The 19,625-nt window shown below is 34.2% G+C and overlaps 1 protein-coding gene across 2 annotated transcripts; it reads right to left on the bottom strand.

The window, feature by feature from the left end:
• Nucleotides 1-410: 410 nt before the first annotated feature.
• DEG7 (DegP protease 7) lies at nt 411-19,066 on the bottom strand. Of its 2 annotated transcripts, XM_047297549.2 has the most exons (25): nt 18,454-19,066; nt 18,296-18,366; nt 17,513-17,647; nt 16,959-17,017; nt 16,836-16,872; nt 16,243-16,368; nt 16,049-16,138; nt 14,444-14,509; nt 14,291-14,347; nt 14,146-14,211; nt 13,112-13,219; nt 12,364-12,444; nt 11,874-11,923; nt 11,354-11,519; nt 8,169-8,681; nt 6,080-6,262; nt 5,878-5,983; nt 5,176-5,346; nt 5,018-5,097; nt 3,774-3,857; nt 3,143-3,370; nt 2,647-2,862; nt 2,354-2,511; nt 1,395-1,506; nt 411-928 (listed from the first exon to the last, which is right to left on the bottom strand). In XM_047297549.2, the coding sequence occupies exons 1-25, from the start codon at nt 18,737-18,739 to the stop codon at nt 752-754; spliced, it is 3,426 nt and encodes a 1,141-aa protein (XP_047153505.2). In that variant the 5' UTR covers nt 18,740-19,066; the 3' UTR covers nt 411-751. The 2 variants fall into 2 exon arrangements, with proteins under 2 accessions (XP_047153505.2, XP_047153506.2); XM_047297550.2 differs by lacking the exon at nt 3,774-3,857 and having other exon boundaries at nt 18,454-19,065.
• Between the last annotated feature and the right edge of the window lie 559 nt (nt 19,067-19,625).

Below are 19,625 nucleotides of genomic sequence, written 5' to 3'. Positions count from 1 at the left end.
CCAGTTTTCAAGCCTTATTTAGCATTCAAGGAGAAAATTTGCTATTGTTAAATTGATAGAGGGTCACTTGAATGTCTTTCAAATGCATAAAATATGAATAAAGTTGAGAAGGAAATGTGCCTTCACAAGAAATACTAATTATACGGAAAAGTCTGTCAATGAGACACTATTGAGATAAAAACTTAATTATCCATCTGGAGTCCACAATGACAATTTTGATCCACTGACGAAGTTATGAAATTTATTTTCTTCAACTGATATTATCTACGACTCCATTCGATAGTGTATGAAAAAAATAAGGAAAAGAGGAAGATGGGAGAAAAGGGTAAGAGCTAAGAATCACAGTTTCTACCTAGGCTACTTATTTACATTGTAAATGTGCAATGAAGGAGAAATTCAAGCCAAGAGGGTTGATAAAAATATTCACAAATCAAATCAAAGTTCTTTTTGCCCGTGATACATTTAAACTGTAAAGATTTATCTTTCATTTTTCTTTATTATCCAATATCCAATATGATCCACCCAAAGGTTTACACATTCCAAATAATCGCTAGCCAAAATCTAAAGCCTCATAAACCCATTAATCATGGCAATGCAACAGAAAATCTCTGCACTAAGAACATCAAATTTGCAACGAGGGCAGCAGCACTGCTAAACCATAATTTTGAACCTGGAAGATGCCTTCCACAAGATTTTTCATGCACCCGCGCAACTGCATCCCCAGGAACAGGAATGCGTAAGAATTACGTATTCATACAGTACTACAGTTCAATCCCTTGATTATATTGCGATGCCACATCGCAGAATTTGGATCAAATCTCAATTCCCATGTAGGCCAATAGTGCAAATCTTGCTTCAATGTTAGGACTCGTGGCTTCCCATTGAGGTGAATTGTCCTCACCCGAACAAACTCTCCATGTTCTAGTTCCTGCCAACATTCAATAAATGATCACAAGACATTAATAATTTAGGAGAACAGAGATAAGGAGTAGCTTGGCTAGTCCTAGATATAAATGGCAGCAAAGAATCGTGATTCCATACAGTGAAACGGTACCATTAGATACTCTGACAAGAGAATTACAACATTCTTCATAAAATATGCAGATATGCCAGCCGTAAAAGAAAAGGCTTGTATCAGAAACATCACGGGTTTACGAATTCCATAATGTTTCATGTAAATAAGTAATAAAACAACCTTTATTAAGTGGGTAAATTCATCATGTATCATGAAAGGGACACCATACATGTTCCGCATGCACACGTGCCATGCCTTTTATAGAGTATTCAAACCACTGTGGACATCACATCAGATTGCATACATACAAAGCCCAAACAAAGAAAATCAAGGAACAGAGTACAAATGCAAGTTGCTTCCATGCACAGTATTTCCATACCTTTGTCACATCAACAAAAGCATCTAGATTTGGAGTTGGTTTTCCATTAATTTCGACTATCCATTGAAGAGCATACAGACCATATCTATGTACAGGACTCCCATGACACCATCTGTGAATTTGACAAATGTTGTTATAAGCAGATGCAGTGTAGTCATACGAGTATGCATTGCGAGAGCAGACGCAAGTTTACAAAAATATAAAATGTAGTATGGCAAGTGCAAAAAATAGTTAGGAAAATAAAAAAGGACATAATTACATAATTTTATATAATAATATATTAGTTTTAACTTTAAATGAAAGAAGCAGCATGGGTTCCAAATCACTAGATCGATAAAACAACATGATCATACAGACCACAAAGCTAATCTTCAAATTGTCATGAATACACACTCTCAAGCCTCAATCTGAACACTGGAGTGCTGAGCAAAGGTATTGTACAATTGAAAGAAATAACGCAGATTCAAGGATACAATACAAGTGCTCGGGTATACTTAGGCAGGTATGTCATTATTTTTAGAATTCAGACCATAAACCAAGCTATATAGACCAAGCTTCATAATCCATATAAAGATTGATATGACATATAGAAAGTGAGCTTGCTCACTATTACACTAGGCATTCATAAAATTTTACATATAATAACACTACAATGGGTGTGTTCGGATGAATTTCTTCATAAGGATTTGCAAGAGAAAAATAATGAAATTGACTTCACAAATTTCAAATTAGCCTATACATATACTATTTTGTAGAAATTCTCTCGTATAACTTCTCAAAACTTTAATTTTAATTTGTGCATAAAGTAATTTAAGCTTATAAAGAAATTAATTTCATTTTCTTCTTTCTTAGAAGTTGTTATGGAAAAACTTGTCAAAACAGACCCCTGCTATCCATTAATAGGTCCCTTTTTATACTTAGGCTTGAAAAAATTTGCAGCCAAAAAGTTAAAATCATACCTTGCCACATATACACCATGACCTTCTTCGGGAAGAAATCCAAGTGCACGAACTGCTGGATGTGGATCTTGTACAATACAGCCACACCAATTAATTGCACGGGCAGTGCCATTTCCATCCCTAACATTTGTTCCCACAAGAAGTTCAACCTCTTGTCCCTTACAAAATATGCATATTAATAAGTAAGGCGTAGTCAATGTGCCACAAACAAAACACAAGCTCCATTTAGCAGGCTCCACAAATTCAATCAAAAGAAAAATATAAATAACTTCAGAGAAAATACTGTTGCATACCTGCCGGAAAATAGTCAAGTGAAGCTTCCCATCATTCGCATTTGATTTGTCTAAATCTTGACAAGCATTTTCAATATCACGGAAGCATGTGACTGGTTCTTTATTGATAGCTAAGACCATGTCCCCTTGTTCTAAAAGATTTTCAGCCTTTGATCCAGCCAAACAACCTTTAACACGTAAAACCTGACGTCTCACTGGATCTTTCTTAACAAGTGCCTACAGTAATTGTGACCAAAAACAATTAATACCAAACCAAGACAATGATAAAATCAAAGCAGATTGTTTCAAGTTTCAATTAGTGAGAGGTAAGGGTTTTTTTTAAATCATAAACAGAAAGTTCCATGAACAGGTCATTATAAAATATATGGCCAAACATTGCATTTTTTAAAACTTTAATTGCTAAAGTGAAATATAGTATTAAATACAGCATCACAAGGAAGGAAAATAGATATCCTACAGGTAAAAGGAAAAACTATAAAATGAAAGATATCAATACCTGAATCCAATCATCACTTAATCCAAAACTCCGGGCCTTTGAAAGTAATGTTGGATAAAGTTCAACCTCTAAAATTCTCAAAAGTGGCATGGGCCTTTTGACACCATTTATGAGAAGAGGTGGGCCATTTGCGCCAGATACAATCTTATGAAGGACCTGGCTTATTGCATAAATTGGAATACCCCTCACAAATTGATGATCTTCTGAGGTACTGCAGCCAAATTTAAGCTGGAACAGGGAATTTCCACATCCAGAGAAAAAGAATGTCACAATTCAGTCAGGGTTCATCATATAAATACACCCTCTCCCCTTTAATAAGAAAAAAAAAATGAAAAAAAAATGTAATATATCCTGGCTCATCCTTGGCCATGACTCACAAGCCAGTCAGCCTGACAAGCTTTTAAATAAAATGGTAGCAGTAATAATTCGTGAATACTATATTTGAGCAAAATATCTAGCAAAAGTTTGTCAAAGTTTCTCCTATATTTGTTTTTCTAATTATATATAAAGGTGAATAATGCCATATAGAATTCAAGGACCAAATTGCCCATCCCAGGCCTTTCTCTTAATTGATATTAGAATTCTAAATGAAAAGGAAAAATGGCATTTTAGTCTTCTAGGACCAACCCACCCTCAGGTAGCCATTTGAAGTTTGAGTAAAATTTGTCTTCTCTCGTCTCTTTCCAGTTTTCTTCTTTCTTCTCTTGCCCTTCTTCTACGAGGACACAATTGTTTGAAGTCAGGCTTTGTTATATTAAACAATGAATAGAGCAAAAACCATAGAACATGTACACTGTACAAAGTCTCATCAGGAATTTTACTCACTACAGGACAATATAGACAAGGTCTATTTATTCTTCTTTAATTTCTATTTAGAAACTAATATCAAGGTAGCAGTGGACTACATTTGCAGTGTCCTACTTCTGGTCCTTCCTTAGTAACATTTATAGGTACATGTTAGGTTTCTGGGAAAAGAAACCTCTAGAACACTCTCACAAACACAAACGGAAGAAACAAAACAGAAAGAATCTAGGTTTGTATTAACCAAAGAATCAATGTACAAGTATATCGTTCTATGAGAGCTTAACCTCCCTCCTTAGGCCAAAGCCTGTCTTTACACAAAGAATTCACTCAATATCCTAAACAGAGTTATAGGAGCTCTATTTATAGTGGTTCTGACCCTCTCCCCCTTACAACATAAACCTTCCCAAACTGAGACACACCACATTTTCATTGTTCAACCGATCGGCTCCTTCCCCCCAACACCTTTAACCGTTTGGTCCTTTACCCCTACTCCCTTAACCGTTCGGTCCTTCACTGTTCGTACTTTCCTTCTCCTCTCATACACTTTCCAACCCCTATCAGTACACTTGTAAGCTCTTGTTATAGTTTGTTTTTTATGTCCTAACCTTGAAATGGGGAAACCTCATCCCCTACTGAACTTCTATTATATAGAAGAATAGAAATTAAGGTTTATTGTTGTCAACTGTCGAGCAACCAACCTTGTTAGAAGTTAATCTTGTAAAAGACTGAAGAGTGGTTATATCTAAATTTTATAATGTGCTCTCCTCATGCAAAATGAAAATGTTTCAGGTGTGCACATTGCATACATGTGCCCAAATCTTGAGCTTAAATGAAATTAATCTAAACCAAAAAAGCAGCAGCAAGTTCTAACTTCTCACGGTTTAGTAAATAATGCACTTATATTCTGTCCTGCCAAAGGATGAACTCTCCTGAAAGCATAAACTGCCCAAAGGTTCAAGGTGTTTAGCCACATCACTCAATTTTCATTTAGCATTTTCCTTTTTTCTGATCTTGAACCTAATGAAGATTGTTCAGATCCATCCCAGCAAGATCAGAATAAGATGTATAAACCTGAGTGGAGAAGCTTCCCCATATAGCTTGGACCCTTCCTTGTTCGTCAGCTAGCACACCCGAAAATGTACTTCCAAAATCTGTATTTAAACAAATACAGAGTAAGGCATTTTATATGTACAAGTAACATGGTTACAAAAAATCTCATCCAAATTTACCTGTATCAAGCTCAATTACTTCCATATTGGTTGCTCTGTAGCGAGGAGAATCAGCAGATCCTATATTTAATGCAGCACAAGGATTGGTAACAACTGATTTCCTAGAAGTTGCTTGAAGGCTTCTACTCAACCCCACAAGGTAAACAGAATCTCCCCGACGTAATGCTGGCTCTGGACAAGAAAATGTACAAAAAAATCTTTCAACAATATAGAAATATAAGAGTGAAAATAAATGTGCCACTAAATCTCTCCCTTCTCACATCATCTACATGTAAAATGTTTACTTCGTACAAAATATTATTTACCTTTAAAATATTCCCTCATCCAGAGTAGTTTAAACCATTTGACCAGAAGAAATTTTCTTCAACTAGAAAATGTAAAAGTATCAAGAATAAACTACAAATCTATATAGTGATAAGTTCATACAAAGTTCATCACATCCGCAAATATCATGTTATCCTCACAGTTAAGATGAGTATTCCTCGGCAGAAAAGGGTCACGAGAAATCTAATTCAGAGTAACAAATCATAAATTATTTTTTTTGTAATTACCAAACCGTTCTACCAAAGTATGGATAGTAATCTAGTCTTTAATTACAGGCCAATGAGAATGCAACACGGTCTTCATTCTTAAATTTGGATCTGATAAAGATAAAGTTACACTAAAACAGTATAAATTTAACAATTACATGGTGAAACCCACCTGGAAGTAACTCTGCAGCACGAACGACTGAACCACCAATAGGTCCCAATGCAGAGGGATCATATGATATGAGAGCATAATTGTGAACAGGATGGAGAAATACAACCTGCAAATAAGAAAGTGTGACAATAAGCTAAAGAAAAATAACCATCTTGTTTATTCATTTATTTTATTAGTGTCCCATTCATTTAGAAAGATTCACCTCTCCTGGAATTTCAACCGGGAAGGCAGCGAAGGATAGCATTACATCAGAGGCAGATATTGCAACTGTATTCTTGTCAACTACAACTAATCCCATATCTTTGGAGTGATATATTATGACACCAGTTCCAAAAAAGTGCTGTGAATGAACACCATCAAGCATACAAGATGGCGGAACATGAACCTGCATGTCCCATAGGAATATGAATAAACGTAAAAACCACAGGGAATTCAGTAAATCAATATTACCAACTTGAAAATGAAACCAAACTGCACCAAGGACTTCATTCACAAACAGACTAACAAGAGAAACAAAATGAACTATAGTCGAACCACAATTATAAATACATCATTTCTTGTATTACATGGAAATCCTGGGCCCGGAGATCTATCACGAAATACAAAACAAAAGGTAGTATGTAGTTAAGGAATTAGAATATAAAGGAACTTGGGCTATCATAAAACTGTACTCACAGGCTACATACATCTGCTCATAAAACTGTCCTATACCATACTCAGAGGAGGAAATAAGATATATATAGAAAAGAGAATTGCACGTTGAAAAATATTTTGCTCGAGAAAGTCCAATACAGTGTTTAAATCTATTACATTGTCTTACATGCAGAAGTTATATGTAATGCCAACACCAATATACTAGTTTCAAAATTTTAACCATATCTTATCTATGTTGGATACATATTTGCATACCATATACATCGCTGAATGCATATAACTTCTCTTGAATGTTTTGCCTTAAATTGGTTAAAAATAAAAATGGGAAAACTTGATTTCAAAACATTATAAATGCTTCAAAAGGGAGTTTTTGAATGCTAAAGAATCATGTCCAATTGCTAAAGTTTTATTTTGTACCATATCAGAGAACACAATTTTAAAAAAATTTACGATAGTCAGGGAAAGTTACAATCACACCTTCAAAATTTAATAAAATACACTTGATAATCCCTCTCTCTTTTGACATTACTAATTTGATCTTCCTTGATTTATATTGCTGCTTAAGAAATCAAGGTACGTCAAGGACGGGTACACAGTGTTGTTATATAAATGGAGGGAAAATTGTTAGTGTCAAGAAAGGAAGTAATTTTGTTAAATTCCAGGGCGTGAGAGTAATTTGAGTTAATCAAAGTCTCTTAATTTTTTGTACCTTTTGATACTGTATTTTTTTATGTTAACTTTTTAATGTAAAACTATAAATTTCAATAATTTTATTCAATATATATCCTGTTGTGTAGTCTATAGATTCTTTAAAATTTGCTGTTTCCTTCTAACATTTCCCATGAAATACTCACATACTGGCCAGTACCTGAGTCACTTAGCTGCCAACAATTTACATGCATAAAGTATGGAGAACAGATTTTGAAAGCTTCAAGAGATTACTGAATCATCTATGAAATGATGACTTGAATATCGTAATACAAAATATCAGCATAGCTGACTACGTAGACTAGGTCAGACTTGGGAGATACATGTAAATCGGTAAGGTAGGATGAAAAACCATATACATCAGTTCTAAAAAATTATAGGATACGTCAAACAAACTATTAAAAACATATACCTAAATATATTAATGAATAGCTATAAAAACAAATTTAACATAGTTAGAATTATTTTATATTTACACGAATAAATAACAAATGCCTCAGTCATCTATCCACCCCCTACCCCCAAATTCTTTTAAACTTCAATCGTGACAGCTTGAGTTTTCTTGAAAAGTTCAAATAATGTGAATTTCCCTGTTTACATATTCAGAAACACACATTATGCAACAATCATGATACAAACAATTTGAAAGACTTTCTAATCAGTTAAATTAACGTCAAAACATGCCAAAAAAAAAACTGAAACTGAAATTCTTCTCAACACCAAACAAATTTATATATTTCAATACCTTCAAAAAGGAACATGCATTGTATAAATTTCAAAAAAACAAATGAAATTCATCATTTAACTATAAAAACAACTAAATTTGCAAAAGTTTTTGGCACATTTCAATGAGAACACCATGACATAATTATCCGCAGTCTAATTAAATCTCTAGCAAAAAAATTCTGATAAAATTTCTACACTAGTACCTCAAACATCACAAGAGTAGGCTCAATCACACGTTCAGCAACTGATGCATTTGCTGCAGCTGCAGTCGCACCTTGAAAATCCATTAACATGTCATCCTGTGTGACACTAGATTTTTCTAACTTAGTTTCCCTGGTACCATTTTGGGATAAATCAGCAACAACACTTCCATCAGCTGATAAATCTTCCTCCACTCTTCGTTTTTTCAACACACCATCAGATGCATTCTGATGAGATGCACACTCTGAGGGATCTTCACAATTAGTTTCCATGTTAGTGACACCATCAACAAAGTCCTGATTGTTACCTTCACACACATGACCCTCACAAGTATGCTCGCCAGTTAGTGAAATTGGCTGTCTTGACATATTTTCAACATCTTTTGCACCAGATGATAGAAAGGGGGAATCACGCTGAAGAGCTGGCTTAGCAATCCAAAGGCCAGTACTGTTATCACGAGTGTATATCTGGGGAGGTGCATACCATTCATGCCTATCAACTGTGACCAACACAGACTGCATCCCAACAACCATGTTAGTTAAAGAAATCACCGAAATATATAGCTTTTAAATGATTTCATGCAAAAATGCACCAAAGGAATATAGATAATCATACCATCGATTCTAATATGAAAATATTATCATATAAGATCAGAAAGTCAATCCTCTAAAATCTGCACTACATGTCTTGTTCAACTACCCACAGAAGCTATAATATTGAACATTGATGTAGTGCTGATACTCTGCTAGATTAATGACCCAGTAGACTCCACAGTATAAATAGAATAAAAATTTTCTATCTGAAAAAGTTCTCAAGAAATCCCTGTTGTGTCAAAAGCTGTTAAGAGTTATAAGATTTTACCTACTTGAGCTTTTAATAAGTTTTATGTAATGTTCTAGATTGTTGTTGAATATTTCATCTTCTATATTTTATTTCAATCAGATACATTAAATTTCAAATAAATCTAATAGTAGATTAGATACTTTAGGAATTTCAAATCGGTTGTATGTCTATTTTTCTTTTTGGGTAACCATGTTATTGATATGAAATATCCAATGGTGTCAGATAATTTGACAGACTACCTTTAATAGGGTCTCTCCTCCCAACCATATTTTTTCTATCCTCAAGGTTTGAGCTCAAGAGTTTGCTCGAGGGACCAAGTCCAGTACTACTCAAACCACAAAAAGTCAAATTTGTTAGGCTTCTCAAATTGAAGAAAAAATTTTAACTGGCGAAGATGAAGGCTATGATGTCTCTTTCAAAGATTAAAACAATTAGAGACAAATTTTAATTGTAGTTCATCATTCCATTGCCAAAATTGATGAGAGTAATATTTGGTGTTAAACATTGGGTCACATCAACCTGAAATCATTAAATTTCATGCAAGACATGTTGGGAAATTTTTAGGAATATAGACTTGGGAGATTTACCACTTTTGAGATATAAGTTGTCCATATAAGAAATTTGATACCACCTCCAACACAAGCATGAAGGCTTAGTGTTTGTAGGTCTTTTTTTTCCTTATATGTCACTCAACTTCCTTATTTCTACTCAATATGAGACTTTCCGCTTATACTTGAATTCATAACAAGACAAGACTAACAAATCATGTCATGCAATGTTTAAACAATAAGGGGAGTTAAATTAAATGTCTATGATATCATTGACATAATCCAAGAAATCAATGACCAATTTGAGTACATAATGGCTGCGGCATGATTTTGATATCAACTCCAATGTTCAAGGAGGTTAAGCTTGGCATTTTCATGTCAAATATCAATGTGTTATAATTTATAAGATTTGAACTTACTCAAATTTTGAATAACTTTTAGATTTTTCTTCCATTCCTGTGACAGATTTCATCTTTTATAATTTGTTTTAGTCTACTAATTTAAATTTCATATAAATCAAATGGTAGGATAGATATTTTAGGAATTTCAGTTGCAAGCTTGTATATAGGAATTCTCATTTGTGACTTTCAATGGTTATTTTGCTCTAATTTTCTTATCTCTATTTTCTCTTAAAGTTCTACTATTTCTATGTTTTTATTTTACAAAATACTTCCAACAAAAACACACACCATGTAAGCTATCACTGGAAAACGTTAGATGCTTATCATAACAAATAATATATACAACCATAAAAGCTCACTGCACAACTCTTAAGGAAAAAATGCATATTAATCACATGTATAATTAAGGCTTAATTACCTACTTAGTCCCCATGTTCGGAGGTAATTTGCTGTTTAGTACCCGGTTTTAAAAATGTAGGCATTTGATACCTATGTTTTGAAATTTGTATCAATTGAATCCTACCCACTTAACGCCGTTATAAATCTAACGTTTTTCTGACATCAACTTTGAATTGTGGACGAGCGGTTGTGGACGATCGTCCAAACAGAGGAGGACGCTCGTCCAACACTGGAGGACGCTCGTCCAAACAGAGGAGGACGCTCGTCCAACAGTGGAGGACGCTCGTCCAACAGTGGAGGACGCTCGTCCAAACAGAGGAGGACGCTCGTCCAACAGTGGAGGACGCTCGTCCAACAGTGGAGGACGCTCGTCCAAACAGAGGAGGACGCTCGTCCAAACAGAGGAGGACGCTCATCCAACAGTGGAGGACGCTCGTCCAACAGTGGAGGACGCTCGTCCAAACAGAGGAGGACGCTCGTCCAACAGAAGAGGACGCTCGTCCAACGATGCTCGGACGCTCGTCCACTACCGCTCGTCCACAATTCAAAGTTGATGTCAGAAAAACGTTAGATTTATAACGGCGTTAAGCGGGTAGGATTCAATTGATACAAATTTCAAAACATAGGTATCAAATGCCTACATTTTTAAAACCGGGTACTAAACAGCAAATTACCTCCGAACATGGGGACTAAGTAGGTAATTAAGCCTATAATTAATTACAAGTACACCATACATGCCCTAAATCTTAGACCAAAGAAAATGCAAGATACTAATAAATAGAAAAGTCATTGTTTTCTTTGAAATAATATAAACACGATCTAATCAATGAGGGATTGTTTTCTACTCATGAATCACTAGGACCAGTTTTATTGAAAAATATATAAAGGTTTCAAAATATCAAACAACTCAATAAATGATATGTCAAAAAGTAATCAACAAATATTGCAAATATAAACTAATTTAAAATCATGTTTTGATGGTGAAGTAACCATCACCTTCCTTCGATGACGATCCATGTAACTTATATATTCCAATGGTACTCGAGCGCCCCTAGATAGTTTAGAAATAACTGTTATTAGTTCCTCGAGACAGGATATTTCTTCCCCAGCAAATTTCTTAATTATTGCATGGCGAGGAACACCTGCTCTGAAGAGCATATATCTGCAAAACACAATATTACATTGAATAAAGCACAAGTTATATACCAAAAAAAAACATATGAATCAACTCCACCAAGGAATCAGGATCTTTTATACGAAAACATAAGTAATGTTAGACTTAAGCTTATTTGCTAATTTGTCGTGATGAGCAGTTTCAAGGAATTCTTAAATAAAACTAGAGAGAAAATCACAAGATGATCATAAATTTAAAGATTAATATTTTAACTCAAAAAGCTCTATAAATAATTTTGACAAAACCAATCAATGTAGACTACAAATCTCTAATAATTTATTTGGCCAGTAGATTGTAAATAGTTATCAAATTAGAAGTTACTGCTTTTTTAGGTATACATACCCTGGTTCAGCCACATAAACAAGACCGCAATGGAAACGGAAGTTTCTAGCCTGCATTACAAAGAAGATAAACATAACCAAAATGAGGCAAACAGCTTAAATTGGAAGAATAACCTATTGGGAGTTTTATGCCACAATACATTCCGATAACCAAGTTCCAGTAAGTAAAATAGGAAAGAAACCACTAGCCTACATCATAATAAAGGAAAATGAACTAGGTAGAGGAAATGCTAATTTAATGTAAAGACAGATACAACAACACATGGATTGATAGAATGAAGGAAAAATACCAAAAGCTACTCAAATAACATCATAAATATAAGAAATTTGAAACAATAAACATTCCAGACATATTTCTACATTCAAACAGCAACCACATCCACCCTCTCAAACTGTAAGTCAAATTATATTCAACTAAATACTCTCTAAATGAGAGTACAAAAAACAGTTAATGTTCCAATTTCTGAGAAAATGAGTAAAGTCCAACTAACCTGCTGATAAGAAAGAGGATGTATTACTGCCCCACTCACTTCTAAGAAATAATCAGGAGTTATTGAATGCAAATCTTGCACCTGATATAAAAATTCAATAAAAAAAGTCAGCACAATGGTAAGCAACATCTGGTATTTCCATAATCATTATTCGAGATGCCATGCAATTAAAATTCTTGAGCCAACCTCATGTTAGCGACAAAGAAACTACTTTTATGTTTTCATCCAATGCTTTTGTTTCCGTTCAATTCTACTCCATGGGTAAATATATCACTGTTTCATGGGTGGCTGATGTGAAGTGCTAGATTGATTCTTCTGAGTTCGTATTTCATAAACCTCAGAAGATAGGTGGTGAGGGCATATGTCAGGTTGAACCCAAAAATAAAAATTATCATGCATTTGATTACAAAGCATTAAAGAATCACAATCTGTTTAAATTGCTATCCAGCCAGTATATTGCATGCAAACAAAATTGTTAAAGAAATGTAAATTTAGTCTTAGTGTTATCTTTATTTTCAAAGATTCAAAGCCTATGTTTTTTATGAAATTAGAAGGACATGAAGTAAAAGTCTGACTATGCTTTCAATTTATTTACCATTTTATAGTTAGAGTTTCTTCAGCCCCTCTCTTAGTGGAGGTTGAAAGTAGATCACCAGGATGCCCTTCCCAAAGAAAATATAAGCACTTGGGTATGTCAAAAAGTACTAAATTACTAATAAAGTAAATATCCAAGAATGAAAAATCTCACCAACAAAGTTAAACTCTTTGAAGTGCCACCTCTTTCAATTTGTAATTCAATATTCTTGCTTACACTGTCATCAACTAGAGTCTCCAGTTTCAGGAACTGAGTAATGACCTGCAATAAATTTTATAGAATCAAGTTGTTCAAAACAAATTAGAAAAGAGACTCCTGTGTCTAACGCCAACCACAAACAGCACACACACAATGACCCTTTTTTGCAGCCTGAGTGCAAGAAAGTACCAATAAAAATTCAGAAGACATGGGGAAAAAACTATGAGAAAGCAAATGAATTTAATACAATTTAGAAGTACATACTTCAAAATGATTTTTTCCACCAATTGGTAATCTTAAGAAATTGGAATTTAAACTTACTCAATTTTATAAAACCAACTTGATCAGGATAGACTTTCAATGGCTTGATATCATTTCAAGAAAGTGAAATTTAAGTTTAACTCAACATCACAAAACCAACTTGGTAAGGAGAGGTTTGTACTCTCCTATATACTATAATTTGGTTTTATGTCTAGTTGATGTGGGCTCTTTAATAATAACAAAAGACATGGAACAATAACAAATTTATTCATATTTGTTACTTTCCGAAGCAGCAGTCTCCTTGTCTTTATGCCAATGGTTTGGATGTAAAAAGGTACACCTACTTGGTTTTATGTCTAGTTGATGTGGGCTCTTTAATAGTAATAAAAGACATGGAACAATAACAAAGTTCTTCATACTTGTTACTTTCCCAAGAAGCAAGCTCCTTGTCTTTATGCCAATGGTTTGGATGTAAAAAGGTACACCTACTTTCATCCAGAATAGTTTCATTGCAACTTTCCTTAAATGTCAGACTTCCATAATAAAGTATGACCTTTGGTATAACCAATTATCACTCTTATATGAAACTATAACCTAGTGTCACACCAATGACGATAAACAAACTAGATACACATCAAACCTACAACAGAGGAAAAAATAAACACTGAACAATGAAATGGGAAGGGTGCGGTAGGGAAGCAAAAAAAATGTCCTTGATATAAACTTACTTCTCCATTGACACGCACAAGTACGTCACCTGGTTCCAAATGTTTATAACCTGGACCACCTGGCACCTAAACAAGTCAAGGAGTAAATCCATAAAAATTGAAATGGGATTTCAACTCAAAAATATTAGCATTCCAATTTGCTTACCACAGATTCCACAACAAGCATTCCAGTTTCACCAGCTGGAGAAGCCTGCCGTACTATCTGCATAATTTAAACTGGTGTCAATAATTCAGGGCATATTTGAAGGAAGATACTGCTCCATAAAGATAACCTAAAAAAATGATAGAATAAAACAACCTGCTCCGTCTCAGTTTTGAGGCCAAGGCGACGAGTCTCATCAAACCCTTTATGGAGAAATGTGACCTGCACCAGATTTTATGCAAAGAAGAAATAAAATAGGATTGGGTCATATTCAAGGAAAACATCCATTTTCAGAAACAAGAAAAAAAAACTCTAAACAATCTCTGATATCATCAAATATATAAGAACCAAAAAATAAGTAGACAAGCAGATTAAAGATGCAAGGAACTAAAATAACTAGAAGTTACAAAATGATAAGTGTGAAACATCTACAATCAAAGCACATCTAATAACAAAGACAAACTGATAAAAGATGTGAGGATCATGAAATTACTAATTACAACAAGTGTATACAATCATCTTGTGATCTAAAACAAGCATTGAAGAAGTAAATTCAAAACGTAAGGAATAAATATTATCTTGAGATTACTGAATGATACAACATTTGTTTGTATTTTCATGCAAACCTACTATCAAAGTTAAAAAAGTTGATTCTATAACAATGATCAAACAATAAGCAACAAGAATTCTTATGGTAAGAGATTATTAGCATTTTCCAAGTACCTAAAGTCCATAGACACAATAATTGAGAGAGAAATTAGCAATATGGAAATTTCAGAAAAATAAAGTGATAAAGTCTAGGAATGTATCTATTACAGCACTTGCAGAAATATTTTTACTCATAAATCAATTTGGAGACAACAAAGAATTTTTACCATATAACAAGTTCCTGACAAAAGAGTAAGCCTCTAAAAATGAGACATGGTAAGCATAAAGAAGAAAAACATGAATCAAAACAGAGAAAAAAATGAATCAAAACTCTCTATCAAACCCAGGGTAAAATATCAAGGAAGAAATATGGAGACAAAATCCTTCAATGATGGAGGAACAAGAATGACAAAACAGAGGGCCATGAATGATTTTACAGAGGATAAAACATAATATGACACTTGAATGTCCTTGAAATGGGCCCAGATAAAGCCTAAAGTTACTTAATAATTTCAAGTCTTAAAAAAATGGACTTTAAACCCAATTCAATCTTATAAAAATTGATTTTCAAGATGAGGTATACACTCACTTATATATTATAATTTGGTTACATGTCTAATCGATGTGGTATCTCCAACATACCTTTACTTTACGCCAATAACTACACATCACAAGTGTAAGAATAAAGAGGAGCAAGATAAGGGATGGCTCAATTAGCCCGACAAATCTCACTAAGAAGCTTTGATGCCATCCTAGCAAATGAACTCTAAGTCTAACTAATCTTGCAAAACCAGTTTGTGTCTCTACTTATACATTATAATTTGATCATATTTCTAATAGATGTGGGATCTCCAACATCAGGTTCCTAGAGAAAGCAAATTTGTTCTTCACACAACATTTTTATTCTCAAGATAAGTAATAAACGAATGCATGCAGACACGACTAGGGATTTATTGACATTTTTCAAAGTAAATATTTCAATTTACAAGGAAAATTCTTTGAAAGGAAATTTAGTTTAGTCAATATTATTCATTGCAATACCATGAAATAGTTTAATATTATATCACGTGAAAAACTCAAAAAGGAAGAACTAACAAACAACAATTGACAGACCTGAAGCGTACCACGAGGTATAGAAACTGCCTGCCATTTATCAACATAAGTTTCACTTCCCTTTTGAATAAACCTTAAGGCCCTCACAACCTGAAATGCAATTGAATTAATTGGTCCCGGTCCCAACAAGAGGAACTGAACTTCCCTTGATTATTACAACAAGCATAAAACAAGTTCAAATATAAAAAACTCACTCGTTCTAGAGGTAGAAAGAAAGCCGATGCACTTGATGACTTGCTCCCAGCATTTAGAGCCACTGCCCTGCCTTGCCAATCTATAACTGGGGAACCACTTGACCCTCCTTTGGTCCCAGAAGCTGCCTGAAATGAAAAAATCAGTAGATATAAGGTTGCAAATAAGTATTCAGCAAAAACAAGACAAGAATACCATATTTTGTAATGGTAAATTACATCTACAAAAGACTTCAAAACCACTCCATACAAATCACTCTATCCATGAAATAAGTTGCCAAATGGAGGCACAAAATGATCCCCTTGAGGTTAATTTTCCTTTCCTAGCACTTTTAGTAATAAATCCTGCTTTCAGTTATGCAGTTTCTCCTTTCTGAGTAATTAAAAACGCTGAGAAAGAAAAGTTAGCATGCCATTGGATATATTATAAGGCACCTGAACACTTGAAATGAAACCTGGGAAGCAACTAGAAAGATACTAAAATTTTAAGGAAATTAAACGATAGTAAAATTTGAAGGGAAAAGGAAATAACATAAACAAACTCACAACTTAGAATTTTAATATAAATGGTATAAACAATATTTGTTCCCACTTACTTGCATATAGAATGTGTTGAAGTCATTATACCCATCCCTGCATAAAATAATAGTTCCATTATCTAAATTCGACCTGTCCACATAAAGAGCACAAAAAAAAGTTACAGACACTCTACAACATACTTCTTATAATGAGGAGCATCCCTATCCAAACGAGCAAGAGTACCAGCCAAAATGGAAACCTGAAAGCAAAAGCCAAAATAATTATACAAAGTTTATGGGAAGAAAAGGATTGAAGATATAATATTAGAACACACCATTCCTTTACATCAATACAAAACAAGTGGCAATTATGAACAGGCTTAAACACGAAAGACTGCCAAAAGTTGATAAATAAGTTGATTTTAGAAACCAAAGGCCTTTCAGAAGAAAACAAATGGATGTAGCTGGACCAGAACATATGTTGAAAACTAACTGACCATGATTAGAAACCAAAAGAAAAAAAAATCTCAGCATATATCTTTATTCTTTATCCAACAATGTTCTATTGAGTTGGTCAGCTTCTAAAGAAAAGCATCACTTGCTAGCCATATGACGTGTATTGTTATAAGCATGGAAATCATGTAGCTTTGTCCTACAAGAGTCAATTAAAAGAACAGAAAAATGCAAGACAAAGTACAGGGAAGGAGGGGTGCGGGAGGGAAATAAGTGGATTTGAGGTAAATTTAAGGTAATACCTTCTCTCCACTATCATTACCAACGACTCTGATTTCTAGTCCAACACAGGCAGCTTCAGGAGCAAGAGGTATCTCTTCATAGTTTAAAAATTGTATAGCACCGGGATCATAACGAAAGAACCCAAAATCATGTACCTACATATAAGTATATATTTAGTTGGTGGCATCAACAAGCATAGAGAGAAAGTGATTATAAATTAATTATAGGAAAGAACTAATTATTCAAAAAAATACACAGACACGCACATAGAAGAACTATGAGGACCACAATAATTATCTATGAAATTTAAACAACTGAACAAAGTAATACAGATTAAAAAACGAACTTTGTAACACATACTTACAAAAACAAACAAAAAAATGCTGACAATAAACACAGCAGGGGAATCAGTTCACCGTTTCATAATTTAACATGAAAAATGATCAGTTCAACCATAACAATAAAGGTGTCTTGAGTTGATAAAACAATCTTCTTTTCAACAGCAATAATATCTTGATCCTCCTCAAGCAGGTAATAACAATATGAACGTATGAACGTGTTTTCGTATTATAAAGACTTATTGAAAACCTATAACGGTAGTGATTTTGAACGTGCCTAACAGTAACACACGATTCCCATGTCTTCATAGTCCACAGTGAACAGAAGTTTATACAAAGCAGAGTGCATGGATAAATGACCAAAAATAATAACAGAACGAAAGACGGGATTCAGCTAGATCACCAGTATATAAACCGTTGACCACATTACATTCAGAAATCAAAACCGAAACAGAACTCACTAACCGGATCTCTGTAAATCGGATGCACTGGAACCTCCTCGCGATTCAGAAACATGGCTTCGGCAACCACGGGACCTACGGATTCGAAATAGAGAGATCGTCACCGCGAATAGAATTCAACAAAAAGAACAAAAAGCAAGAGCGACGAGGTTAACTAACTACCTGGCTTGACCACGTGGCGATTAGTGAGAATGATGCCGCGGCTCTTGTCCACGATGAAGCCGGTGGCGTAGCTGGCGGCGGCGGACTCGGTGTCGAAGGAGCGAGTGGCGGTGGTGCGAAGGACGACGACTGCGGGGACAACTCTGTTAAGCGCTTTCCGCCAGTCCTCAGCGGTGGCGATGTTTTCCTGAAATGGCGGATCAATTTCCATGCACAAGTCATCGGTCTTGACGACGGGGCCGGAATCCAAACCCTCCGACCCTAATCTCTCTTCTTGATCTCCCATTTCAGCGATCAATAATTAATGCTCGCTCCTCTTCTACTAATACAATAGGGATGTTTCTTCAGTATGAGCTGAGTATGTTGTGTGTGCGTGTAAGTGATGAGTTAGGGTTGGGCACTCGCGATTAAGAAAGTGTCTAAGAGTCCACGCCAATGACTACACACTGAAGTGAGGTCTGCGCGTCGCCACGGAATTCAATGCGTACGTGTTTTGGGAAGAAGGCCCGCTCAGAACATGACCAATGAAAAACCCAACCCTCAATTATGAATCAATCATACTCACAAATCAATCAATTTTTTTCCTTAGTTTCCTCTTTTCCTAACTGTCTTGTTTCAATCCTCCATTTCTCTCCTCTTTAAGGCCTTGTTACAGGAAAATTGAATGCAAATTAGTTAGTAAAAACGAAAATAAATAAATATATAAATATAAATTATAGGCCATTGGTAAACAAAGAAAGGAAGAAAAAAAAAAGAATTATCTTATGAAAGAAAAAGAAAGTGGAACATGTGTAGGTAAGTGAACTGGTGTTAACATAGAAGCACTTAAAAATTAATTATAAGTAAAAGTTTTTATATTTAGTGTTTGAATACTTTTTTATTAAAATATAATTTTATAGATTTATTTAGTCGAGTTTTATTTTATAAAGATAAATATTTATAATTTTTTTTGTTTTTGCTTTTTTCTAATTTTTTTATTATGTTCATGACTAAAGATTGTTATAATTATGACATAGAAGAAAGTAATTTTAGCATATTAAAGTAATTTTTTTAGTAATTTTTTTAATTATTCAAAATAGTTTAAGATGAATATTTATTTATTTATAATTATTAGAAGATGTTCATATTGTTAATTTGAATTTTTTTATGTATAAATATGATATCGAGTTTGA

This window comes from Vigna umbellata, chromosome 5, assembly GCF_029865625.1.
Source record: "Vigna umbellata cultivar VRB3 chromosome 5, Vumbellata_1.0, whole genome shotgun sequence".
Lineage (NCBI taxonomy): Eukaryota > Viridiplantae > Streptophyta > Magnoliopsida > Fabales > Fabaceae > Vigna > Vigna umbellata.
The sequence above is the reverse complement of the archived record's forward strand: the minus strand, read 5'-3'. Positions and strand labels throughout refer to the sequence as shown.

Bases quoted from the DNA above. Each gene is read 5' to 3' on its own strand.
- DEG7 (XM_047297549.2), bottom strand. From the start codon at position 18,739: ATGGGAGATCAAGAAGAGAGATTAGGGTCGGAGGGTTTGGATTCCGGC. The intron at 14,510-16,048 runs GTCTGTCAATTG...AATCTGGTGCAG, and splicing joins TACCTCGTGGTACGCTTCAG to GTCACATTTCTCCATAAAGG. The intron at 6,263-8,168 runs GTACTAGTGTAG...TGGGACATGCAG, and splicing joins CTACTCTTGTGATGTTTGAG to GTTCATGTTCCGCCATCTTG.